This window comes from Antrostomus carolinensis, unplaced genomic scaffold (genome assembly GCF_000700745.2).
Source record: "Antrostomus carolinensis isolate BGI_N321 unplaced genomic scaffold, ASM70074v2 scaffold26297, whole genome shotgun sequence".
Classification (NCBI taxonomy): domain Eukaryota; kingdom Metazoa; phylum Chordata; class Aves; order Caprimulgiformes; family Caprimulgidae; genus Antrostomus; species Antrostomus carolinensis.
In genome coordinates, this window is record NW_010327088.1 from 1,176 (window position 1) to 28,074 (window position 26,899).

Consider the following 26,899-nt stretch of genomic DNA (forward strand, 5'->3'; position numbering starts at 1 on the left):
CCTAGACTTCTGTACAACCCTAACTCCATCTCCACAGAAGGCCAGTCCTTCACTCCCTTGCATTAAGGGTGAAAGCAAGTCTGTTCACCTCTATAAATTCGTGTGGATCTGTCAGCATCAGGGCTACAGCTCCTGCTTGCAGGAGAATGGTCAGCACAGAAACTGTCACCTATCCCAGTTCCAGAGTCTCTACAGGTTGATACTAAAATAAGCAATGAAGTTAAAGACTGATCAGAAATCTCTTCCTAATATCTTGGATATTAAATCTGCCACAGTTTACTGCCAATTCCTACATGTGCTTTATGCCAGCAGTTACTCAGGGCTGGATTCAGTGACTCATCTTGGAAAGTCTAAAACTGCCATTACTTGCAAAATAATAAATCTCCCAACATGCCTGTTCATCACAGTGGGGTCATGTAAGTGTAAATAGCAAAAAAACACCCCAAAACCCCCTTCTTGGGGCTTCTCTTCAGGCTTTTTTTTGATAACTATTTAAACTTGCAACTATATTCCATGAGAGCTGAATTTTCTAGAGCTCTGTTTACTAAAGCTTTTGTTCCCAAAACTCGCAGTACAAATAAAATAGAGTGCTAGGAACTGTTTTGAAGTATCAGTTTTCATCCTGTAAGTACTGCACAGACTTGCCTGGAGGTACTGAGCATCCACTAAATTGTAGAAGTTCACTGATTTAAGCCACATGACCTCGTGGTGGTAAAGAAGGAAATGCTCATTTGCCACAAGCCCAGAAATACATGAAATTTGTAATAACCATGGAGAGAGTAAGTAATGTTAATTTTATTAAAGACCTTGAAATTGAATAGCATGAGGTGAGGAATGATAATTCAGTTGTTAGGACACCTGACCAATTTAGGTCCAGTTCTGATCTGCCACCAGCTACTGGGTGATGCAGGGTATCTCTTTCTCACCTATAATATAAGAGACAAGAGAGTTTGCATCCTCCATGGGGTTGTTGTGAAGGTTAAAGCGAGGTCTGCAGTGGTTAGAGCTGTACTGCTTCCTGCAATACCCGATGAGATGTGTGACTATTAAAAGTTAACAGAGATATAGTAACAAAATCATAAAGAAAATGGAGATTCACATTGTGTGCCTCTACGCTGGGCTGCAAGAAAGCTCCATCCCAGATGCATGACAATAATTGATCACCCATCAGATAACTCATCTTGGGGAAGCAGAATTTTGCCAGCTTCTGTTCAGATAAATGGCAAAGATGTGAAATATCACTTCACTTTTCTCTTCTTCCTAGAAAATAGTCTATGAAGTATATTAAGTTGTGCTGCTGTTGGCCTGTGCTGGCCCATGCTGGAGTGTATTGGTTGAATCAAGCAATATGTGTGTATTTAACTGTTAGATCATATGTCAGCTTTTTATTCTGATAGGGTTAGAGGTCCAGAACTGGAATTTATAATAAATACAGCAAAGTCCAAACTGGCTGTCACTGGTTAACTCTCCTTCTAGTTTTCTTCTCATCTGTGCAGGTTCAGGAGGGGAATTATAATTGCTAGTAGTTGACCATGTGTCTGCCCAGCGTCTGCAGGTAGGATTTAACTCTGAGGAGTTCAGCACACTTTAGAAAGCAGTGTTCAAGTTTCTCAAAGACTTTAAGTACAGTTGAAAATACTGCTGTTGATCCTGCTTTGGAAGAGATGTAAATGAACTTGAGAATAAAGCTGACCCTGCTTTCTGGCAGGGTGTACAGCCAAACTGTGTTGTAAGTATTGCAGGTGGCAAGTCCTGCTGTCAGCCAGCAATATGATTTTATCCATGGAAAAACCACTGCTCTGCAGTGACAGTGCATCCCCCTGGTTTAACCAACCAGTCTGACATCCCTCTGGGGAGGGAAACCTTCATGTCCCAGTGCTTAACAGGGTTCCTACAGCTTCTACTGCTCTTGTTCTACCTCTGCCCATCAGTTCTAAGCGCTGGTTTTCTCTCTGCTCAGGCGGATACTACTCATCCACTGACCAAGCACAGGAAAATAGCCTCTTCCTTCCGAGATTCATCCTTGTTTGATATTTTCACACTGTCATGCAATTTACTGAAACAGGTAAGGAAACTGTCATTTGTCATCTCTCTATATGTTGGGGTGACAGACTTTGGGCTGAAGTTCCCTCTGTAACTCTCCTGGAACAAGTGTTCTTATTCTAAAAGCTATGTGCTGGACTTGTTTCTCAGGAAAGCTTTGACTTAGGTTTGTCTTAAGGAAATAAAAATAAACATGACAGAAATACAGAAATATAATTCTTTTCAACAATTTTGATTAAACATACGTGCCTGGGCCATGAGGCTTGGGTTAAACTTTCCTGTCTTAAAGCATCAGGAAAGAGATGAGATGTTTGTTTTACATCTTTGATTTACAGCACTGGCAGAGAGATTTCCTGTAAAATAAACCCTTGTGTCTTTTTTAACCTCAGTTTGAAACCCACATAGTGAAAGAAAAAATGCTAGTGAAAGTACATTTAGTAGATTGAGACTAAATCATCCTTGATGTTTTAATGCATGATAAATATTAGACTGTCTTGAGTTCCCCAGGATTTATTTTGTACTGATTATCACACATGAGTTAACTTGCTTTAAAAATACTTACCTGGAGCCAAGGCAGCAATGCCCTGCTAGTACAGTTGGTTCTTACCCCCCAAAAAAAGCAGTTTTTCTTTCAGCTGAAGTAGCACGTGTATATTTTGTAAGCAGGTAGATTATCTGAAGAAAATTCTTGATTCTGCATCAGGTTTCTTTGCTGAAAAGCTAATCTGGAGTTTTAATGGGTGCCTTCAAGAAAGTCTACCCCAATCAACTGAGCAGCAGTAGCCCAGATTTGATTAGTTTCACTTTTATCCTTGCAGCTGAGTGAAGTGTCAAAGTTAACAAATAGCACAAAGAGTGAAAAGGAAATTTTATTTTAAAGCTATTTCAAAATGAACAGCTCTGGTTCTGTCAGTAATAAAGATGGGTATGTGGGTGTAATTTAATCTTTTCCCCCCCCCCCCCCATTTATAAAGGAAGCAAGACTTGTACAGTTATGCTAGTCATCCTCTCCTATACACCCATCCTCCTGAACCATAACAACTCTGGTAACTTAAATTCCCTGCCTTATTTCAGGTGCATTTGATGGTCAATTAGATGTCTCAGAAATAAAAGGATTCCTCTAGGTTTGGGAAAAGAAGCACCTGGGGATGTGCAGGCAGGACAGGGTCCTTAGAACTACCCAGACTTGTTGGAGAAGTGCTGGTGCTCAGCCAGGAGGGATAAACCAGGACCTTGTTAACCTGGTGTCACCAGAACTACACTCTTACTGTTGTCCTGTATGTGTGGCTCTGGCTGAGCTATTGCCCACACTGCTGTTACTGCCTGACCATGGGGACTTGGAGACTGGAAAGACGTGGCTTGTCTTAGGAGGACACCTCTGATTTTCCACCCTAACTTGTAATCATCCTGCTTTTGTTTCTGGGGATGCTGTGGTTTAAGACAGGTTGGAATGTTTTCTGTTGTCTCACACAACATCCTTATTTTCCCGTGATTAAATATCTACTACCCAAGTTAGGTCACTTTTTTATCCAATAGTAGCTGTCTCAAGCTTCTGTATAGAAAGTAGAAGTTTCCAAGAAAGATCTGTCTTTATCAGTGTCCATAAAACAGGGTGCATTTAGGCAGCCCCAGAAGAGTAAATCTTTATGATACAGCAGAGAGAGTGAGGTGGACATTGCAGCGACCACTGGCACTGGTCTTGGCAGTGTCAGCACGGTGCAATGTGTTATTTGCAATGGACTTAAGCTGGAAGAATCAATCATAGAATCATGGAATGGTTTGGGTGGGAAGGGACCTTAAAGCTCATCCAGTCCCAACCCCCCTGCCAGCAGCAGGGACACCTTCCACTAGACCAGGTTGCTCAAAGCCTCATCCAGCCTGGCCTTCAACACTTCCAGGGAGGAGCAGCCACAGCTTCTCTGGGCAACCTGTTCCAGTGTCTGACCACCCTCACAGTGAAGAACTTCTTCCTAATATCTCATCTAAACCTCCCCTCTTTCAGCTTAAACCCATTTCCCCTTGTTTTGTCATTAACTGCCCTTATGAAAAGTCCTTCCCCAGCTTTTTTGTAGCCCCTTCAGGTATTGGAAGGCTGCTGTAAGATCTCCCTGGAGCCTTCTCTTCTCCAGGCTGAACAAGACCAAGAAGTTAGTTTTGGTTTAAGTACAGAGCCATAATACAAAGCACAGACAGACTGGCCTGTCCCTGGACTCCAGATCCAAGTGTTACATTTAAACTGCAGTGAAATGAGTGAGCATGTCGTGTCCATCGAATTCTTTGTGTTACTTGAGAGGATCCATGTTTTCCCTGCCCTTAGCAGAGCCTTGTAACTGGAGCAGGGCTTAGACTTGATCATATGTGCAGCACAAGTGAACTCACTCATTTCCATCTGAGGGTTAGGTGGAGCAGCAAGATTCCCTGCTGCTAAGGGCTTGTCAGGCAGAGAATGTATTCTTGTGTTTAACCTTAATAAGAACTTCCTTATCTCCTGAATCTCACACAGTATAATTGGAAGCTGGCAAGCCTGGCTGCTTTTCTCCTGTGCAGCACAAACCAAGTGAAGAAAAAAGCACTATTTAGCCATCCCATGTAAAGACTGAGCGTGTAAATACATGTGCTGTTTGTAAAAGTATGTGATAGCTGGGGCTGGTGCTTGTGGCATGCCATCCTTAGGATTACCACATCGTCTTTAAAGTTGAATTACTGCCTCAAACTTTGCTGTCACCTTGGTGGGTTTTGTTTTGGTTTGTTTTTTTTACTTTTTTAATTCAATGTATTTTATAGGCTTCTGGGAAGAACCTGAATCTAAATGATGAGAGCCAGCACGGTCTGCTCATGCAGCTTCTTAAGCTCACTCATAATTGCCTGAACTTTGATTTCATTGGCACATCAACAGACGAGTCCTCAGATGATCTTTGCACTGTGCAGATCCCAACCAGTTGGAGATCAGGTAATCTTGCTGGAGGAAGAGGGCTAATCTACAGCATACCAGCTGAAAGCATGGGGGACTTGCTAAAGCCCTCGTCGTACTTAACAAATAAACTTCTATGCCAGATGTAAAATCCAGCCTTTCCTTAGTGTGATTACAAATGCTGTTCAGTTTGGGTTGCCTATCCTGAGCTTTAAAAAAACACTTCCAGCCTCACACCTGCCAATTCAAGAAACAATAAACTGGGGTTTTTTTGGGGGGTTTTTTTCTTTTTAAAATGTAAATAACAAATAACCCAGCACCTGTTCTCAACATCCTTGCTGTTCTCACCAGTCATTTTACAGGCAGTTTCACAGATTGCAGTCTTAAAATGTTCTCCTGTAATTTTGTCTTTGGACAAAGTACCAGTGGGCTTACTTTGTTTCTGGGAAAGGCAATTGTGTAAAAATGTAAAATCACTTGGAAATTTTCTTATAGTGTGGTACTTCACGTGAGAAATACACGTGCTGTTGTTGATAACATAAGCATTAGACTGATGGAAAGCTGTAAATGTTGGTGTTCTCAGTGAAATGCTCCCTTCTGTTTCAGCATTCTTGGATTCTTCGACCCTTCAGTTGTTTTTTGATCTTTATCATTCCATCCCTCCTTCGTTTTCTCCTCTGGTAAGTTCAGTGTTTATTTTCCTTACAGACTCTGCTACCAGAAAGTCTTTGTAGGGTTCATCTGAGAGATTTACTGTTGGTTGCAGACAGCCACCTGTATTTTGATGACACTGCCTTGTGCTGTAGTGACCAAGAGGAGCCTGATCTGGTGCTGCTGCTGCTGCTGATAGTTTTGATGCAAGTTGTGGATTTGACCTAAAAGCAGCATCTTTGCTGGAAATCCAACCTACTTCATCCTTGTGTAGCTTACAGTCTGCCTGCTTGCTCTTCCAGAAAACCCTTTTTTTGAGGAATATTGCTTCTGTTATTTCCACTGTATTGCTAAGTTGATCCTAAACCCACCCTGTGAGTAGGTAGCAAGTCTGGGAGCGCAAGGAATGTAATTTCTGCTTCCACACTTTAAAACTAGGCCATGTCCCAGTTGGATGAAATGACCAATAGCACAATTGAGCTAAAAGTTGGATTATTTCTTCTTGGAAAAATAAAAAAGAATAAAAAAAAATTTGCCTGCCAGGCATTTATCTATCTGATAAATATTTTTCATAATTATTGCTACAATGAAACGTGCCCTTTGGCTGGGGAGGGAAGAGACTCTCAGCACTGTTCATTCTGTTGAAGGGTTGAACTTGCTAGTTCTGAATTGAGAGCCTCAAATATTCATGAAAGATTTTAACAGTCTGAGACTTTTTTTTTTTTTTTTTTGTTAATGAATAGAAATCTGAAGCAATTACACTTTTAATTGTCCTGCCTCTTTGATCAGGAAGTGTAAGAGCTGGTGAGAATGAAAGGCTTAGCAGCTGAGCAGGGAGTCCTAACTCTGGTCAGAGGGAATGGGGCTTTGCCTCCAGATAAGGATTGCAGGCTGCTAGTCATAATGAGCTAGTGCTGCTCTTCCAAACCATATTCACCAGCCTGTTGCTCACTACTGCACCTACACCCTGGGAATTTCCTCTCAATTTAAATTTCAGATATTTGGGTTGAGAACAATTTAAATTTTTTTCATGCCAATCTTCTATCTTCTGCAATACTTTTCCAAGTCTGTGTTAAATTTACCAGCTTTCCCTGCCATTCCTGGTATATTTTCAGTCTGATCTGTGTTCTCTGTCTGAAGAAATCCCATCATTTTTGGGGAGCAGAGTTCGGAACACACCTTTGACTGTCAGGATGCAGACATTGTTCCTTTGGGTGATGTCTTTTTTTCCTCTCTGCTTTAATTTATTTCTGCACTTTTCCACAGAGAATTGCAAAGGTGAAGGAGCTGCTGTGTAGCATGAAGAGAAGCATCAGACTTAACTGATTTGTTGTGTCATGAAACATGCTGTTCATTTTCTTGTTCTGACCCCTCCCTTTTTTATTTATTCTCTTTGCACCCTTTAGGTTTTATCCTGCTTGGTGCAGATAGCCTCTGTCCGCAGATCCCTCTTCAACAATGCGGAAAGGGCAAAGTTTTTATCTCATCTCGTTGACGGAGTTAAACGAATACTGGAAAACCCACAGGTGAGTATTTCAGATGCCTTCAGTGGAATTGTGGGTCTGCTTCCTCTGAATCAAGTTTCTTCACTAAAAAATACTTTCTAATGCACATGTCCCACTTGTGGCACTGGGGAGAAAGGTGCAACATCTTGCTGCTCTTTTCCTACCTTGCCACCATAAATCTACACCTCTGGTAACTGATTGCCCTGTGTTGTGCAGTAGTGCTGTTCCTCCATTCTTCTTCTCTTTTTCTCCTCCCAGAGTTTGTCAGACCCCAATAACTACCATGAGTTCTGCCGATTGCTGGCCCGATTGAAAAGCAATTACCAGCTGGGAGAGCTGGTGAAGGTAGAGAACTACCCCGAGGTCATCCGACTCATTGCCAACTTCACCGTGACCAGTCTGCAGGTATAAAATGGTTTGACTTACCCTAGATGGGTGTTTATACCCCTTGTCTTCTCTTGAAACAAAAAATTATAACCCTCTTGTCTATGCTGTGCCCCCTTAATTTGCTGTATGTTATTTTTACCAAAAAACCCCTGCAGACTCCTTGACAGAGAATCCTGTGGTGTAGCACTGATGACTTTGTGAATTCCTACTGAATGGAACAGGAGCAGTGTGTGGGGGAAGGCAGGGTTGCTATGCATCCAGAGTCTTTCCATATCCTAGCAGGGTGGGGAAAAAAAAAACAACCCCCAACTTGTTAAATAAGGGTTATTTTTAGAATTCTGTATCACTTCACTATTAAAATCCAGTTGCAGAGATTGCTAGTAATAGGAATATCATGCCATATTCCCACTGAGTTTTCCATTGGTATACAGCTTGTAACTACACCCCTGCGCAGAATATGGTTAAAAACCAATTTGTATAACTTACTTAATGGCTTTGTTTGTTAAATTTTAATATTTATCTGGAAACCAGCTGTAAACTGTACTTTGTGTTTGGGGAGCTGTCTGACGCGTGCTACGATATGAGCTCAGCAGTAGTTTGGGACCAAAGGCTTTGGCTCAGCTATACAGCCTAGGAACTGAGGATTATCTTTGAATCTTTTCTGAATGCTGATAATACCCAGTGAATTCAGGTGTGAACTGAAATTCATTGTTAAAATTGGCAACATTTATTTAATGAATAAATAGTATAAACATATATGAAAATATATAATGAATACATAAACATAATGAATAAATATTATAAAAATTTAATGTAAAGCTTTCATTAAAGCTTTTAGATGTAAGTTTAGATAAGATATTAGGAAGAAGTTCTTCACTGTGAGGGTGGTGAGACACTGGAACAGGTTGCCCAAGGAAGTTGTGGCTGCTCCTCCCTGGAAGTGTTTGTGGCCAGGCTGGATGAGGCTTTGAGCAACCTGGTCTAGTGGAAGGTGTCCCTGCTGCTGGCAGGGGAGTTGGAACTGGATGAGCTTTAAGGTCCCTTCTAATCCAAACCAGTCTGGGATTCTGTGATTCTCTATCTGGTGCTACATGATTTGAAATCATTTAAGTAAAATAATCAAGGCCATAATACTCACTGGTTTCCTTTCCTTTTCTTTCTCTTGGCTCCTGGTAGCACTGGGAGTTTGCACCAAACAGCGTTCACTATCTCCTAAGCTTGTGGCAGCGACTGGCTGCATCAGTACCTTATGTGAAAGCTACAGAGCCTCACATGCTCGAAACATACACACCAGAAGTCACAAAAGCTTACATCACATCCAGGCTGGAATCTGTGCACATCATCTTGAGGTAAGAAAAGCAGAGAGGTGGCAGCACTTCTGCTTATCGGCATCAGGGTCTCACTCAGGAGGCTCTAGGGTGTCTCTTTTCTGAGTTTTCTGTTAAAAATAGGCACGACTGCAGGAAGTTTTGTGAGTCACCAAAGGATTTCTAAGGGAGGCTTACCTAAAATTGCATATTCTCTCTCTTATAAAAATGAGAATATTTTTTTAAGCTGGGGTTTGTTTTTTTTTCTTTAGCCCTTGCTCAATCTCAAATCTGAGTGGTCTCCAACATGTAGAATTTATCTTACCTAGCATCATACATCTGCAGCACACCATTTACACTCTGAATTGCCATTGGAGCACAGAGGAATATGTTTACAAAGTGTGATTCACTTAATTTTTAGATTTCTAGTGTAGGATGGTACAATTTACACCTAAAAGTCTATTTGTTTTTTCCTTCCTTTGAGTGTAGGGACAGCTTACAGGACTCTGTTGTAGTGCCTGAATTTGTGTGGGATGAATTCTACCTTGTGTGTTTGTATTTGATGAAAACAAATGGTCAAATATAGAAAAAATAATGCCTCTGTTAAGGAATACTGATCGCTTTATGCCTTTTTATGTATCTAGCAACGCAAGGGAGGAACAGCAGGTTTAGCTAGTTCTGAAGTTTGCAGTAAACTTATTGTTGAGGTGAGTGTATTTAGAGGAAAAAAAGCAAATAAAACATTGAGAAAGATGGAAAGCTTTGTTCTACAAAGTCAACCAGACAAAGACCTTGTTCTTGGCACTGCACATTCTGTGCAAAGACCTGGATAAATGTTAAAGACGTAAGAGCAGCTTACTCATCCCAGGTCCTGGTGGCCTTTCCACCTGAACCACTACTGTTCTTTTGATTTATGGCCACAGTAACAGTCAGGTGATGACATCAGTCTGTGTTGCTCTCTGTTGTGACAAATAGTAGAGGCTTTAGTCACTGGAATTGCTGGATGACTGGGAAAGCATCCCCTACCTGATAGAAATAAGCTTTTGGTATGGGTTAGACCATCTCTACATTTTTAAATCCTTTTCTAATATGTTTTCTTGCTGCTTAGGGATGGTTTGGAGGATCCACTGGATGATACTGGCCTGGTGCAACAGCAGCTGGATCAGCTATCCACCATTGGCCGTTGTGAGTATGAGAAGACCTGTGCTCTGCTTGTGCAGCTCTTTGACCAGTCAGCCCAGTCCTACCAGGAGCTGCTGCAGAGTGCCACCGCCAGCCCCATGGATGTTGCTGTACAAGAAGGTGAGCGTGTTTGGAAGGTTGTGATGATCTGTGAGCTTGCCCATTCTCAAAAGTGCCATTTCAGAAACCTGCATTCCTGGTGAAATCCATAAATGGGGAGGCAGATCTCACAGACATTCCCTTGGAGAGGTGCCCGTGTGGTGTAGAATATTTTTGCCTGTGGACAGACACTCCCAACACACACATCAGTGCTGTCTGAAGATACTGCTGTCCTACCACTGCCTCCATTCCTTTTTGGGGGAAATGTAGTGCATCTCCTTGCCCAGTATTGTAGAGACAAGTTCTGAGGATGTTCCCCCATCTACATGTGGTCAGCACTACCTGTCCCATCCCTCTTTTGTCTGAGGCAGGGTATGAAGTGCTTATTTGAACCTCCCCACTGACTGTGTGGAGGAAACCTCCAGCTGGTTGTTGGTAATGAGTAACTGGGAGCCACTGCCTGAAGGAGGGTGTCTGTCCACATCATTGGGTGGGTTCAGCGTGGAGGTTTGGTACTTGCACAGCTGGTTGGTTTAGGAATTGCCTAACACTGACCATAAAGAATCTGGTCCTTTGGAGGTCCAGGAGTAGCTGTGTCATACCCTCTCTCTAATAATGTTACTGGCTTCCCCTTGTGTGGAGGAGTTGGGTGCATCAGCACAAGTATGGAAACTGTTCCTCTTGCTTTTGGGAAAACACTATTGTCTGATCTAACACAGATCAAACAATAGTGTTTTTTGCCACTTTTTGCCACCTCCAAAAAAAAAAAAACTACCCCAAAAACCTCTGTATGATGTTGACTTCTCCAGCAACCCCATGTGCTTTGAAAGAATAAACACTGCCTGCTGGCATCTGCACAGGTTTAAATACACAGAATAAATACAGTTTTACAAAAAAGTGACTTTCTGCAGCAGAACAACTTTAAATAATGAAAATCTTCCAGGCAGACCTGGCATTTTTGTTTCTTTTCTAGTAAAGTCGTGCCTGTTCTCCACCCAGTGGAAAATTGAGTAATTTTGGTGTAGATAGACACTGAAGCAGAAAAGATAGAATCATAGAATGGTTTGGATTGGAAGGGACCTTAAAGCTCATCCAGTTCCAACCCCCCTGCCAGCAGCAGGGACACCTTCCACTAGACCAGGTTGCTCAAAGCCTCATCCAACCTGGCACAGAACATTTCCAGGGAGGAGCAGCCACAGCTTCTCTGGGCAACCTGGGACACTGTCTCACCACCCTCACAGTGAAGAACTTCTTCCTCATATCCAATCTAAACCTCCCCTCTTCCAGCTTAAACCCATTTCCCCTTGTTTTGTCATTAACTGCCCTTATGAAAAGTCCTTCCCCAGCTTTCTTGTAGCCCCTTCAGGTACTGGGAGGCCGCTATAAGATCTCCCCGGAGCCTTTTCTTCTCCAGGCTGAACAGCCCCAACTCTCTCAGCCTGTCCTCACAGCAGAGCTGCTCCAGCCCTCGCATCATCCTCGTGGCCTCCTCTGGACTTGTTCTAACTGGTCCATGTCTTTCTTATGTTGGGGGCTCCAGAACTGGACGCAGTATTCCAGATGGGGCCTTACAAGAGCGGAGATACTCCTTGTGAATCCTGTCTTTGCCAAAATAAAATGCAAATCTCAGGCTTCCTCTCTGTAACGTGTGACCTGCTTGGTTCTGATGTCCTCTGTTGGTTTCAGGGCGCCTGACGTGGCTCGTCTATATTATCGGGGCAGTGATTGGTGGCAGGGTCTCCTTCGCCAGCACGGATGAGCAGGATGCGATGGATGGCGAGTTGGTTTGTCGGTAGGGATGCTGACTTCCCATGTTTTCTAGCTTCACCACTATTGAAGTCAACAAAAGAATTGCTATCAGTGAACCTGCTACCATGTTCTTCCCCTCTTTTCACTGAAAAGAACCGTGTGGAATTGGCCATCCTGAAAGAAGAGATTGGCGGCTCTGGCTAGAGCCAGTCAGCAGATTTCTGCTGTGGCTGGGCTAAATTGGGAAATCTGGGTTGGGAGAAAGAGAATGAGAGGGGAAGAGCATGTAAGAGAGGGATTATACTGGGTTTAAATGCATGTGTTGGTGTAGAACTAAATACATGATGATTCTTTGATGGGGTGGGGGGAAAAGTCTTCCTCCCAGTTAATAATCCAAAGTGGGTTTTATCCTTAAATACACTGTGAATATTGTAATTCTTCTATAACTGTCAAAACTTTATACTTTTATACTGTCTTCTAACTTATGCTGGATTTTCAGGATTGTAAATCCTCTCCAGTGCAAGCTTTATTTGGTGGGTGTAAGAACATGTAGCTTACTACTCATGAACAACCTTGAGTCACACTGAACGCTTGGTGGTCCAGAGCCTCACTGCTCTGTTTGGAAGCTAGAGTAGTAAAGGAGCTCAGCTGTGAATCTGTGGAAGCTGGCCTGTTGGTGAGCCAGTAGATGACATCAAGCACTAGCTTCCCATGTAGCTGATGAGTTACTGAAGAGGAAATAGTGAGACCTCTTACATATTTCAGCTACATTTAGTGCCAGCATATATGGTAGATGTTCGTGGAAGTCTATTTACACTTTATCTTCTTTCCCACTCTGGGTTTTGTGGCACTGCCCTAAAGAATATCTTTGCTTTTGCCCCACTGTCCTGCTGCGTGGATGTTCCTTACCCTCAAATCCTTCCACCCCTTCCTTGCCAGCAAGATCTGCTCACTGAGCCCAGGCACAGGTCACAGCATTGTTTCTGCAGGGCTCACAGCCGGAGCCAAACTGAAGTGGGAGTGTTGTTTAGAGCCTGGCTCATTTGAGGGGAGCAGGTAGTGGTTTCTAAGGTGGGTTTGAGAACATGATGGACCAGTCACTGGGTAAGTGTGCTAAAGAACCCAAAACTCCTGCAGCAAATTAAAACCAAGGCTTTGCTTCCCTGTTAGAAGGGATGTAAAAGCTTTCTAATGGCCTTGCACGGAAGAGGAATGTGCCCTAGTCAGTGTTGTTTTGTTATCAGTTTTGTCAGTTCTTGACCCAAAATGACAATGCCCACAGAAAGTAAAAAAATAAAATACTGTTGCACACAACCTGGAAACACCACTTTGTGCCAGAAATCCCTCATTTCTCCCCACATCCAGCAGCAAAGTCTGTGTTTTTCCCACTTTTCCAGGGTGCTGCAGTTGATGAACCTGACGGACTCTCGTCTGGCGCAGGCTGGCAATGAGAAGCTGGAGCTTGCCATGCTGAGCTTCTTTGAGCAGTTCCGGAAGATCTATATCGGAGATCAGGTGCAGAAGTCTTCCAAGGTAATCAGTGTTCCTGTTGGCTGTATCTCTTAGTCATGGCAAGCCCAGTTAAAGCTTCCCCTTTTTAAATGAAAGCAAGTGGCTTTACTTGTTGTTTTTTTTCTTGATAACTGAAATTATTTGAGAGACTTGACTGCTGTGTTTTGTAGATACATGTCCAGTGTTAACACTGCAAACCCAGAGCTGGTTTTGAAATACTGTGTTGTGTGTGCATCAGGAAGGAGCCAGTGACTATGGCAGTAGCTGAGAACTTCACTTGGGTTCAGTTTTATCTACCAGGTTTCTCCTGTGACTTCAAATATGTCCCTTAAGCCTCTACAATTGTGAAAGTGTGTGAGTCGTGCCACCTCATACACACCTATGAGGAACCTGAGCTTAGTGTCTGTGTCTTGCTTCCTCAGTTCTAAAATGAAGCTAAATATCCATTCTCTTCATCTCAAGGCAGTTGTAGATGTACTGGACTTTGAATGCCTTGGTGCATCTTTAGAGATGTAAAATACCTTTTTTTAAATAAAGAAACTCTGTAAAGAATGGGAACATAATTACTCCAGAATTAGGTTCTCTTTCTTTCCAGTAACATGTGAGCTTCCTTCCCCACCCCAGAGGCTTCAGAGCAGTGATGTGAGAAGGGGCTTAGAGTTCCAGACAAATTCACTAAGATACTGTGTGAAGGAGCACAGTTGTTATGTCCCCTTTCCCTGGGAAAAGCAAGTGCCCAGCTTCTCTGTTCAGTGTCTGAACCTGCTGTGACCAGCAACAGGAAAGAGGTAGCAGTGATTAGGACAAGTATTGGTCTGGATCAGAGCACAAGCATCTCTCTGCATAGTTTGACTGATCTGGGAAAGCCCAGAGTGGGCACCCTCCTAAGCACGTCTACCACAAAGGGAGAACGAGTGAAAAACAAATAATCTTTGATTGTTACTTGTTTTGTAGACAGCTTTTTAAATTGGTGTTATTTTTTTCCCCTCCAGCTGTACCGTCGTCTCTCAGAGGTCCTGGGCTTGAACGATGAGACCATGGTCCTGAGCGTCTTCATAGGAAAAATGTAAGTGTTCCTGCTTGCAGACATCAGAGATTCCAGGGTTTATTTGAAGATGGTAACCAGGAAAACTGGAATATGAGGGAGTGGGGGGTTTTTTTTCAGTCTAAAACTAGTAACATCTGGCTACTCGAGAGAATTACAGCTTTTATCAGGGCTTAAGTCACGCGCAGTATCCAGGATTGATTTATCCACCGTGGATTCTAGCCTGGGCTATGGACACACAGAAATAAACCCTACACCAGGATAATGGATTTTCTTTCCAGTGCCTGCTTAGTCAAACCAAAGTCAGAGAGGGGACAGCCTCAAGCACTCACTCGTGCCTTATCACTTAACTATTGGCAATCACCAGCCACGAAATCTCTCTGGGGAGGGGACTGCTCCTTCAAAGGTTTTTCTTTGCAAATTGTCCTGTTCAGTACCAGAGTAGCACAAGTCCTTTTTTTTAAAAAAAAAAACAGAACAAAACAACAAAAAAAACCCCAAAAACCTCTTCCATTCTGCTAAGCACCCGATTCAGCCTGTTCTTGGCAGCTCTCCCCTGGACCAAACCTGTCGACTGGCTTTTTGTCATGTCTTTGCCAGCCTCCCTTAGCATTTTGAACCCAATTCAGCAGCTCCAGTGCTGACACCCAGTGCCCTGTGCCTGGTGACGTGCAGCCTCTAGCTCCCCCCTCAAACTTCTTTAGCATCACCCCTGATTTTTACATGCACGGGGCCTTGCTTAACCCTTTGCGCACCCACCCTGGCTGCGCATCATCCCCTAGGGGTGAAATGGCTCTCCTGGAAGAAGCAAGGGCTACTAGAATTCTGCAGCTGACAGTGGATGGTGCAGGTGCAGAATTGCATACGTCTGCATGTAGTCACTGCCGCAGAATTCTCTTACCCTTGCTGCAGAAACCAGCCCTGGAGTGCCACAGAATTCCAAGGGCCTGGGTATGGGCCAGTGTAGCTTGGGACCCAAGTAGTGAAGATTATCTGAAGGATAATTTTCTAGTCAACCAAATGTAAGTACAGTAATTTTATACCAATATTTTGTGGCTTGTGATGTCTGTGGTTTCGGTGGAGGGTGGAACTGATGATGTTGGGTGACTTTTGAACTGGAAGAATCCGCCGCACAGCAAAGGGGAAGCTGAGCAAACCCCTCTGATCTGTCCTTGTTGTCCTCTTCCCTAGCATCACCAACTTGAAGTACTGGGGTCGATGTGAGCCTATCACCTCCAAGACGCTGCAGCTACTCAATGACCTCTCCATTGGATATCCTTTTCAGAAGAGCTCTTGGGTGCACAGGATGCAACCTCAGGATGGGGGAAGAGTGACCCAGGTGCTTGGCTGGAACAGGAGCACTCTGCACCTAACAGATTCCTGAACCACTTCATCTTTGGGGTAGTGAGAAGAGCAGAGTGCAAGTGCTCGGTCAACATCTTACCTAGCTGTTAAATTGCAGCAGATGGCTTTAATATTAAATATTAGCAGCTAGAACAAGTCCAGAGGAGGCCACCAGGATGATGCGAGGGCTGGAGCAGCTCTGCTGTGAGGACAGGCTGAGAGAGTTGGGACTGTTCAGCCTGGAGAAGAGAAGGCTCCGGGGAGACCTTCTAGTGGCCTCCGAGTACCTGAAGGGGCTACAAGAAAGCTGGGGAAGGACTTTTCATAAGGGCAGTTAATGACAAAACAAGGGGAAATGGGTTTAAGCTGAAAGAGGGGAGGTTTAGATGAGATATTAGGAAGAAGTTCTTCACTGTGAGGGTGGTGAGACACTGGAACAGGTTGGCCAAGGAAGTTGTGGATGCCCCCTCCCTGGAAGTGTTGAAGACCAGGCTGGATGAGGCTTTGAGCAACCTGGTCTAGTGGAAGGTGTCCCTGCTGCTGGCAGGGGGGTTGGGACTGGATGATCTTTAAGGTCCCTTCCAATCCAAACCATTCTATGAATATTGTAGGGGAGTTTTTTATTATTTTGGATTATAATTGGATTATTATTATTTGGGTTATAATTATTTTGGATTATAATTATAAACAAGTAATTTGTTTACAGTCATAGCCTATTTTATGGCCATCTTCCTGACAAGTAAATAAAAATGATCACTGCAGGTCTCTCCAGTAGAGATGTGTGCAACTGGATTGCTCTTGAACCAAAGGAAGAGAGGCTGGAACGTATTGAATGATACAGACTTAAGTCCCCTTCCAGTTTTGCCCTGGAAAGTGTTTTGCAAGCATTGCAATAAGTTTTCTGCTGACTCTGCTGCTTCCTTAACACCCCTTTTACATACAGTAGTGTTAGAAAGCTGGTGAAACTGAGCGCCGTACAGTTCATGCTGAACAATCACACGGTGAGTCCTTCCACCTTCTGCTCGTTGTGTCACAGCAAACTCCTCTGTCTGCCTTTATGCAGCTGAGATAATCCCCCTCATTTTAACACCTGGACACACTTTTGAAGTGTGTCCTGTCTCCCAGATGCTTCTGTCATACTAGGTGAGCCTCTAGAAAACATGATGTGTTCCATCTCTCTTTGTTCAAAGCCTGCCCTTCAATTTTGAGGAGCTGTAATTACCTGGTACCTTTCATCTCTGAAGGGTTAATGTTGGGGGGACTCTTTACTCTCCACTGAAAGACAACCATCTCCAGAGTGAAATGTGGGAGACAGTTGATACTGCTGCACGTGCAGGCAGACAGCAGTGAGCACTGCTTGTGCAATTGAATGCAAAACAGAACAGCATTTCAGTGCCCCAGCTTTCATTTTCAACGTGCTGATTTGGTCAGTGGTCAGGATAGTCACCTTGTTCCTTGGTGTGGTGCTGCCCCAGGATATGGGGATGCTGACTTGACATTAAAGATGTTAGAATGAGCAACCAGAAGCCAGCAGCAAGGTGTCAGATTTCTAATTCACCTCTGGGAGCACGTAGTCATCTGATGCTGCGATGCTGTAGCGATAGGACTCCCCAACAGCACATCCAGGAGGTTTGCATTAGCTGGTTGAACCTGGTGCTGTATTCCTTGAGCTAGGGGATAGCTTCCAGGCAGTCCCACGTCCTGTGTTTGGCCCATAAGCTGCATTCAGTCTGCATTGTCTGGGGCTACTGTTCCTGTGGAGCGTGTGGGCAGAGTCACTGCGGATCTGTCTGCAGAGGGCTGGTTTTCAGCAACCTTCATGCCTGAAAGCTCCCCATCAGTAAGGGGGACAGATTGCTCCTCCACTCTGGAGGCAAAGCAAGACTTCCTAGTTCATCTGGTCCTGGGGAATTCAAGATGAAAGATGAGAGCTGGTGTCTTTGCCAGCAGATAGGACGCTGCTCCAGGGCGTGCAGCAGCAGTGCCTGTTGCCCTCTGGTGGCCTCTTCTCCGAGGTGGCTGGCAGAGGTGAAGCGAGTAGGTATCAAGATAACCACGCAGCTTGTTGCTTCTCATCCTTGCACAGGCTGAGAATTAGACAGGGGAACGAGGGATCCTCAGCCCTTGATACAGGAGTTCCTTCAAGGTGGTGGTTGCACTTTAACCCATCTCTTCTCTTCCATTTGCAGAGTGAGCACTTTTCCTTCCTGGGCATTAACAATCAGTCCAACCTGACTGACATGAGGTGTCGGACTACGTTCTACACTGCACTTGGGCGTCTTCTCATGGTGGATTTAGGTACTCAGATCTTTTCCTGGGAACCAGAGCAAAACTTTGTGGTTTGGGCTCTGCAGTTTGCTGGGTCCTGTTACTTAGGAAGCTGTGAGCTCCTGCAGGATGCTGGAATCAGAGAAGCCAAATGGGTTAAGTCAAAGGAGGGGAAAGAAGCTCAAAAGTGGGTTTGATGCCACGTAGCTGGGTGCAGGTAGCCCAGAGGTGCACACCACCAAGGCTAAATTTTTTTCCTTCATAATATTCTAAATGTTTTCCTGAGGTGGCAGGGTTTGTTCCAACTCTTTTTCTCCAAGGTGGATATTGGCAGTGATAGATCACCTGTCTGGAATCCTGTGGTCTCTCTGCCTCTAGCTCTGTGGGTGAGCTCTGTCTGAACGTCTAGCACAGGCAGCACTGCAGGGCACAGGGATGTGCAGTCTATTTCCTCCTGATTCCTTTTTTTCCTTTCAGGGGAAGATGAGGATCAGTATGAACAGTTCATGCTTCCCCTCACAGCTGCCTTTGAGACTGTGGCACAGATGTTCAGCACAAATACTTTCAATGAACAAGAGGCAAAAGTAAGTGGGGCAGGATCTTCCCTGTTATCCATGCTCTGCCTGCCCTTTCCCTTAGGGGCTTTGACATTTTCAGTTCAGACAGGAGAGAACAAGGAACTCCTGCAGAGTGAGAGCCATTCTCCCTTCTGAATGAGACAAGTAGATGCTGGAGTGATGGCTGTTTTCCTTTCAGAATATGGGGAAGTGGTGGTGTCCCTGTATTTTTCTGGTTCTAGGTGTAGATCAAAATTAGAGCAGTGAGCCTCATCTGCCAGCTTTCCTGCTGGGAGTGAAATACCCCAGTACTGGCACTGCACTGGCTCCAGTTGAAGAGGGTTTCTGGCACTGAAGAGGAAGAACTGTCTAATCTGTCCCAGAAAGGCTGTATTGCTGTTGGGGTGGGAGGAAGGGAAGTGGGTCTAGGCTGGTGGAGCCCAGGGAGGGAGAGATCCATCCGTGTGTTATGTTCTAACATATCTTTTCTTTTGCAATACAGAGAACTTTGGTTGGTTTGGTGAGGGATTTGAGGGGAATAGCCTTTGCCTTCAATGCCAAGACCAGCTTCATGATGCTGTTTGAGTGGATGTATCCTTCTGTTGCCCTAAAACTTGAGTTAACCTGTCTGTCAGAGGGGAGAACTCTGGCTGACTGCATCTAAATGCCCTATTTTCCCTGCTAAATCCTGACTAGGGTTTCTCTTCACTGTTGTAGTACTCAGTGTCCTGTCTGTAAGCCCTGAAATAGATTTGACTTGGTCTGTCTGCAACCATGTCAACCTCAAAATCTGCTCAAAGCTGAATTGTTGGGGTTTTTCCATTTGGACCTAAAGAGATTTGACCTGTAAAGCACAAAGGCCTTTAATGGGATGCTTGTGTCTCAGCAGCAACAAAAGCTTTCCTCTTGCTCACTAAAACCAACAGCAATTTGTATCTTTGCTCTCTTGGTGAGAGCATAGCTGCTCAAAGAGCACGGTATCTGGGCTCCAGATTGCTCTTTGGCTGGTGAAGGTCAGCTGTCTGCAGTGACAGATCTTTGTATCTGTCTTCCCTTTCAGTCAAAATGGTTTTAGTTCTGGTTTATCCCAGTATAAAAAGCGTGTAAGATATTTTTTAAATTATTTTTTTTCTATAATAAAGCAGACAACTGTGTTTAACCTTGTTAATTAAGCTCCTTTGGCTGCAGTACACGAAATAAACCTTTTTTTGGTAGGAGTTGTGACTTTTTTTTTTTTCTCTTCATGCAAAGCAACTAAAGTTCCTTAGCTTTCACCTTGCAGCTACCCATCCTACATGCCAATCCTACAGCGGGCAATTGAACTTTGGTACCATGACCCAGCCTGCACTACACCTGTCCTCAAACTGATGGCTGAGTTGGTACATAACAGGTATGAACCTACAGCATCTGAGAGCTGGCAGGGATTTGTGTCTGTCTACTGCTTCAGCCTTTGGGTGTTGATGCCCAGTTGTGTTTTCTCTACTTCAATCTATGCTGTAAAAGCTGCCAAGGGGACAGGGGAGGAAACTGGCATTGTTTGAGTAGGGGAAAAAAAATAAATAAATAAAATCTAACAGTTCAGATATCAGTTGTGTCATGACTCAGACCGAGAGAAGACAGGATCAATAAACACTGCATTTGTTCAGCGTCTGCTTCCAAGGACAGCACTGTAAGATGGAGGCAGGCAATTCGTGTTAATTTTTAAAACCTGTGTTTAAAATGAACATCGTTTTATCTGGCAGCCAGATGACCACTTCTGCTTTAGAGCATCAGCTCTATTTTTTATTATTTATTTATTTTTTTTAACCAGCAGAGAAGTACCTCTGACGCTATTTAGATAATTCAGAAGCTGTCTAATCTGGCAGTGGAAGGTTGCCAAGATGTTACTGCTCTGGCTTACAGCCCAGCTGAACACAACTGTGTAGGAAGGGACACAAGGTTCAGACACAGTCATTTCAGAGTTGATTCTGTACAAGTCAGACTGTTTGCCACATCTGAGCAGCATCTTTGCAGTAGGACAATCCTTACTGGAAAACATCCACTCATTTATTTCAGAGGTGAACTGGACAACTCGCTACGCTTCATTTGTAAGATCTATTCACTGTAGGGTGGAGGGGAGGGGAAAAAAATGCCAAGCTCTGAATTCTTGGTTGTTTTATGAATAGGAGCCAGTCAGCCTGCCCCACAGTGCTGCTTCCAAGAGGTTTGCTGTGTTTGTGTACAGTAGCCTAGTGACTATTGCCAAGACAGGATTTCCAGCCTCAATCTTGTAATTTTCCTAACGTCTGCGAAATACAGGCCCTTTCTTCTGTGACAGCAGAGCTCATCTATCCCTAAGTGGCTGTGTCCTGTCTAGCTTTGGTCATGAACAGCAGTATTTTCAACCAGACCAGTGCATTTTGTTGAACAACAGGGAACAGCCCTGGGAGGAGGGTGCCTCAGTAGACAGCAGCGCGTGGAGATGCTGGAGTGTTAGTTTTGTTTTGACTCCCAGCTGTGTTTGAGCTCCAATTTATTCCGTGTCTTTCTGTTAGATCCCAAAGGCTGCAGTTTGATGTGTCCTCACCGAATGGCATCCTGCTCTTCCGAGAAACAAGTAAAATGATAACAACCTATGGTGAGTATCCAGCAGGTGGGATGCAGGCAGCCTCCCTCTGCCCTTGACTCCTCCACTTGCTTGGGGAGTGATTGCTGGAGCATTTGCCAGCTCAGAGAGTGAGCCCAGGCTGGGAAGCAATGCCAAATCCCTTGCTGAATGCGTGCTTAGATACAGGGAGATTCTTCTGCTTGAAGTGCTGGGTAGGCAGGCATGAGCAGGAGGAAGGAAATGACAGCCATGAGCAGGAGCCCAGCTGAGCTCCTTGTGAGTGTGCAAGGTGACAAGGGCGAGTCTGTGAAGGAAGTGGAGAGCAGTCCTGTCCTTACCCTGTCCTGTTTCCACAGCAAAACTACATGCAGTTGTGTTCTCTCGTGTTTCCTAGTAGAGCCACACTTTTAACTTGGAACAGGTTCCTTAACCTTTGGCTGGGGAATCAATCTTTGGTGCTTGTGGCTGACTTCTCAGTCACTCCTCATGGCTCTATTCTAGGTTTTTTTCCTGCACCCTGGGGTGAAAAAAGGATGTGGTTGTTGAAATACTGAGTCTGCTTTTGTGCTCATGCAGGAAATCGTATCCTAACGCTTGGGGAGGTCCCAAAGGATCAAGTCTATGCCTTGAAGCTCAAGGGGATTTCCATCTGCTTCTCTATGCTGAAGGCTGCACTGAGTGGGAGCTACGTCAACTTTGGGGTCTTCCGTCTCTACGGGGATGATGCACTGGACAATGCCTTGCAAACTTTTATCAAGCTTCTGCTTTCCATCCCTCACAGTGACCTTCTGGTAAGCAGACAGCTGTGATGTAAACACAGGGCTAGGGAAGAGAGGGTTGAGAGATGACACAGTAAAAGCATACGTTAATCACAGAGACGAGTGAACTTGTGCCACTTCCTGGAGCCTCAGCTATAGGCAAGAGGAAATTACAGCTCCTGGAATGTGCAGCAGCAGGTCCTGCCTGAAGGCTGTAACCCCACCACCCAAGGGCTCCCTGGGCAGCCCTGCTGCTCAGCTCTGCAATGGGGTAACACTCCAAATCTCAGCAGAGCAATTACCCAAATAATTGCTCCTCTACCTGAAAAACACTTCCTGCGAGCGAAGGATTGTTCTTCCCTCTGTTTCCTGTGGGCAGAGATCTCGATGCATCAGCAGTTACACTGCAACCTGCTTGCTGAAAACATCCACCTACAGAGTCTTGCTCTTATCCAGACCTCACATACAGAAATCCATTTCATGGCAGAGCTTTGGGACCCTATCAGCACAGTCCTCCTTGGCAAAATATCGAGGAGAGAGGGCAGCATACATCCCTCCCAAGTCTTATCTGTCTTATTACCATAGCAGGATCTGAAATAAGTTGTTGCCATCTCCATGATTGCATTCAGCATGTTCTCAGTTTAATATACCAGTGACCAAACCATTGCTGGTGAAACACGCAGCTCAAATGCAACTCTTGAGATGGGGCCACTTTACAGGACACCCAGCAGAGTCCCGTTCCCCCCAAGTCTGGGTGCTGCTGAGGGGTCCGTGGCACTGACTGCAGTGCAGGCTGCTGAGCCCAGCACTGCACATGTTGATTTTGATGTGATCTGGCACTGTGCATGGACACCTGGAGAGCCAGTCCTATCTCTGCATCTCCAGTGCTGGTATTAGTCAGCTCACACTCCCCATTTAGAAAAGAGCAAAGCAGCAGAGAAAGATGTTTTGATATAACAGGGTTGGGAACCTGCTGGGCTGTTGTTTGCTGGAGCCTGTTTGGAAGGATCTTGGTGAGGGAGAACGGGGGGGAAAAATATGTTGGCCTATAAGTTATGCTGTGTGAGAGGTTGGTTTGTTCTCTTTCCAAGAGATTCAGTAAGCAGTTTTCAGGTGATTAATTAATGGGTTGGGTGTAGCAGAAAGCTTTAACTGATGGTTACAGGCTAACCACGAGGCTCTAAAAGTCTTTTTCTTCTTTCTACAGGATTATCCCAAGCTCAGCCAGTCATATTATTCCTTGCTGGAAGTTCTTACCCAGGACCACATGAACTTTATAGCCAGTCTGGAGCCTCATGTAATCATGTATATTCTCTCTTCCATTTCAGAAGGCCTCACTGCACTAGGTAACTACCTCTGCTCTCTCTTGTGCTCTTTGATTTGGAAGCAGGGAAAGATTTTGGTTGCTTTCAACACGTGGTATTTCAGACTAACAGATAAGTTGAGACATACCTTGTGAACGGGTGGAGTTTCACCTCTGTTAAAGCTGGAACATTAGAGGTGGTGAATATGTTAGTGAGGAGGTTGCTGACCTGTTCAGGGTTAGGTGATTCTTGTTTGCAAATTCCCTCAAAGGACCCAGATAAATGGTGATGTTTCCCTGGGAGCCTGCCCGGGTGTATCTAAGCAAGGGTGTATCTATGCTGGCAGTATCCCAACATCTCCCCTCTTTCCTTTTGTTGCAGACACCATGGTTTGCACAGGCTGCTGCTCCTGTTTGGACCACATTGTCACCTATCTCTTCAAGCAGCTGTCTCGCAGCACCAAGAAGAGGACCACACCTCTGACCCAGGAGAGCGACCGGTTCCTGCACATTATGCAGCAGCACCCAGAGATGATTCAACAGGTAAAGACTTTTGGTCTTTAGGCGTAGGGCCTTGTTGTGGCATGGCATGGTAAACTCCTCAACGAGCCCTGAATTCTCTGAGGATGATGTAATATGGGGGCTGCATGCTCCCTGTTCTAGAGCCTCAGGCTTTTCCAGAGGAAAAAATGGGTTTTTTGTTAATATTGCATCTCTCCTACACATTCCTCATGTGGTAGGTCTGATACAAAGCCATGCTTCAGAGCTGTGATCCTCCCTGTGCAAAGAACATCAATTTTGCATTTCAGATGTGAAAGGAAGTAGCCAAAAATGAGCCCTTATTTATTTATTTATTTGTTTGTTAAGATAAATACTGCTATGGATGGTGCTGGCAGTTCATAGAAATTAAGCCAGAAAACATATATCTTCAGCCAGAGAGCATGCACTCTTCTGCTGCTTTAAAATAAAATAATGTTTAAATTGTTTAAATCCCTGGAACAACTTGATGGTACATGTGTGCTCAGAGCAGAGCAGGCATCGTGGGGTCCCTGTGCTTAACAAGGCTCCGTGTGGGCTTTGACATATGGGAACAACCTCTCTGCTGCTGTGCTTGTGTTGGGATCATGTGAAAATTGGATTTGCTGCCTGTTGGAGCATGTGCTGCCTTGGCATCGTTCGTGCCTGCCTTCAGAACAGCCTCTGCAGGGTGAATTTGGATATTTTGAGGGGTTTGGGTTTTTTTTACATGCTGGTAACACATCTGCCATCTGTCTCCTGCCTCCATCCACAACACCTCTGATAAATCCCAGCGAGCTCTGTGTCTTGTCTTCTCTCTGGGTCAGTGGCAGAGGATCAATAGTGAGCTGAGACATTTTCCTTGCTTAGATCAGGCTTCACTCAGTGTCTGCCTAGACATGCTGTGTAGTTTGGGTACCTCTGTGTCACTTAATGGCAGATGATTCTGCTCAAAGAGGTTTTGATGCTCCAGAGGACCCTGTGTTTGGGATCTGGATATCCAAACCTTAGAGCAGGATGATTTAATATGCCTCTCTCCTGCTTTGAACAGCAGTACTCAGTACATTTCTGATGGTGTTATCCAACCTCACTCGCTGGTACTTGTCAAAATGTCAGCATGACTCCCACGTGAAAGCAGGGAACATTGTTCCACCCTTGCTGCTAGATCAGATGCAAAGAAAAGCAAGTTTTTTTGGGGGGTTAAAAGCTGTGTTTTCTGGGGATAAAAAGAAAAACTACATCTTCTAAACCAGCTAGGTTAAATACTGGCTTTAGCCTAAGGATGCTGTGGAAGGAAACATAGACAGCCCTAGGGTGGACTAGAGGAAGCTCCCCAGGGCAGTGCAGCGTCTGCTCTCTGCATTTAACCACTTGCTATTACCTTGATGAAGTGAAGATCAGACAATTCTTCCCTTGGCTGCCTTGGGGCAGGATGGAATATGTCAGGAATAAATATCCTAACAGTTTTCAGCACCTCTTCCACCTGCCTTCAGTGAAGTTCTCCAGCAGTTCATGAAGTCTCCAGGTCCTCCTCTTGTCCCATGATGCTGAGAGCTCTGTAGCATTAAACCTCCAACACTGGAAGCATCAAAGGCCAATCGTTGCTCCTGAGCCTGCACTGTGCTGTGGTGAGGAGGGAACTGGGATGGAAGGGATGCTGCTAAACCTTCCTCTCCTTCTTCCAGATGCTGTCAACAGTGCTGAATATCATCATCTTTGAGGACTGCAGGAACCAGTGGTCAATGTCTCGGCCTCTGCTTGGCTTGATACTGCTCAATGAAAAGGTACAACATCCCATCCTCCTGTCGCTTTTTACAAGGGCAGGGAGTGACTGAACAAGGAGAAATGGGTTTAAGCTGAAAGAGGGGAGGTTTAGATGAGATATTAGGAAGAAGTTCTTCACTGTGAGGGTGGTCAGACACTGGAACAGGTTGCCCAAGGAAGTTGTGGATGCTCCTCCCTGGAAGTGTTCAAAGCCAGGTTGGATGAGGCTTTGAGCAACCTGGTCTAGTGGAAGGTGTCCCTGCTGCTGACAGGGGGGTTGGAACTGGATGAGCTTTAAGGTCCTTTCCAACCCAAACCAGTCTGGGATTCTGTGATCACAGCTGGAGGAGCTGCCTGGGCTTGGATGATGCTGGGTGAAGGGAGCAGAACAGTGTCAGAGCAGGTGGTTGGGAAGCTGGGAGTTGAAAGAAGATTCTGTGTTGAGGGAAAGGTGTCCAGCCCTCAGGTGCTAAAGAATCCTATTAACTTTCACTCACAAGTGGCCACTAGAAGTCACTTAATTGCTGTACAGCATTTCTTCCCTCTCCCTGAGCGCCTGCGATGCATTCCCTGTCCCAAAGCCGAGGTTGGCTCTTCCTCTGAAAATCACCCCAGCTTTCTCTTGTCTCCCCCAGTATTTCTCTGACTTGAGGAACAGTATAGTGAACAGCCAGCCTCCGGAGAAACAGCAGGCAATGCACCTCTGCTTCGAGAACCTCATGGAAGGCATCGAACGCAACCTCCTCACCAAGAACAGGGACAGGTCAGTATGAGCCAGACACCTCTCTGTGGGGTTGAGCTCATCTTGAGAAGTCCAGGATTGAAAATGGATGTTGGAAAGCAAAAAAAAAACCACTGGAGGAACAGGCAACCTGCAGCTTTTAACACATTCCTCTTGCCTTTTCCTTAGGTTTACACAAAACCTGTCGGCATTCAGGCGAGAGGTGAACGATTCCATGAAGAACTCCACCTACGGCGTGAACAGCAACGACATGATGAGCTGACGTCTCCCAACTCCACCTGTACAGAGCAGCATCTCTTTGGCCTGGCCCAGAGGGGTTACCGTTTCCGATGGAAAGAAAAAAAGAGGGTGTTTCTAAAAATCCCTGCTCTTCCCCAGGGCTGGATTTTGCGGTACTCCACATCCCGAGGGAGAAGGGGGGGGGGGAAACAGGTTGTTGTTAAGAGCTCACTTGGGGGCCCAGGGTGCTTCTGTTTCCGTGGGGATGGGGTGAAAAAAAAAGGCATATAAAGCCCAGATGGTGCAAGAATCCAACATCTCCCCCTAACCCCGAATGTCTGCGTGGAACGCCAGCGCTCTGCTGCAGCCTGCCTTGTATAAACATGTACATTTTTTCATAACATTTTGAACAAGGTTTATATTGACTCAAGTTTAAAAAAAGAAAAAAAA

At 44.9% G+C, this 26,899-nt stretch overlaps 1 protein-coding gene across 1 annotated transcript; it reads left to right on the forward strand.

Moving 5' to 3' along the window:
• Positions 1-1,931: 1,931 nt before the first annotated feature.
• XPO7 (exportin 7) lies at positions 1,932-26,656 on the forward strand (the record flags this gene model as incomplete). The annotated part of the gene is made up of 23 exons (XM_010171812.2): positions 1,932-2,065; positions 4,828-4,993; positions 5,561-5,634; positions 7,012-7,131; positions 7,369-7,515; positions 8,674-8,846; positions 9,913-10,106; positions 11,772-11,877; positions 13,232-13,367; positions 14,339-14,412; positions 15,583-15,663; positions 16,673-16,736; positions 17,925-18,033; positions 18,481-18,587; positions 19,063-19,151; positions 19,843-19,950; positions 21,095-21,177; positions 21,724-21,938; positions 23,113-23,251; positions 23,591-23,751; positions 25,410-25,508; positions 26,124-26,251; positions 26,399-26,656. Coding segments are annotated over 23 exons (2,801 nt in total), but the record flags the coding sequence as incomplete, so codon positions are not given.
• Between the last annotated feature and the right edge of the window lie 243 nt (positions 26,657-26,899).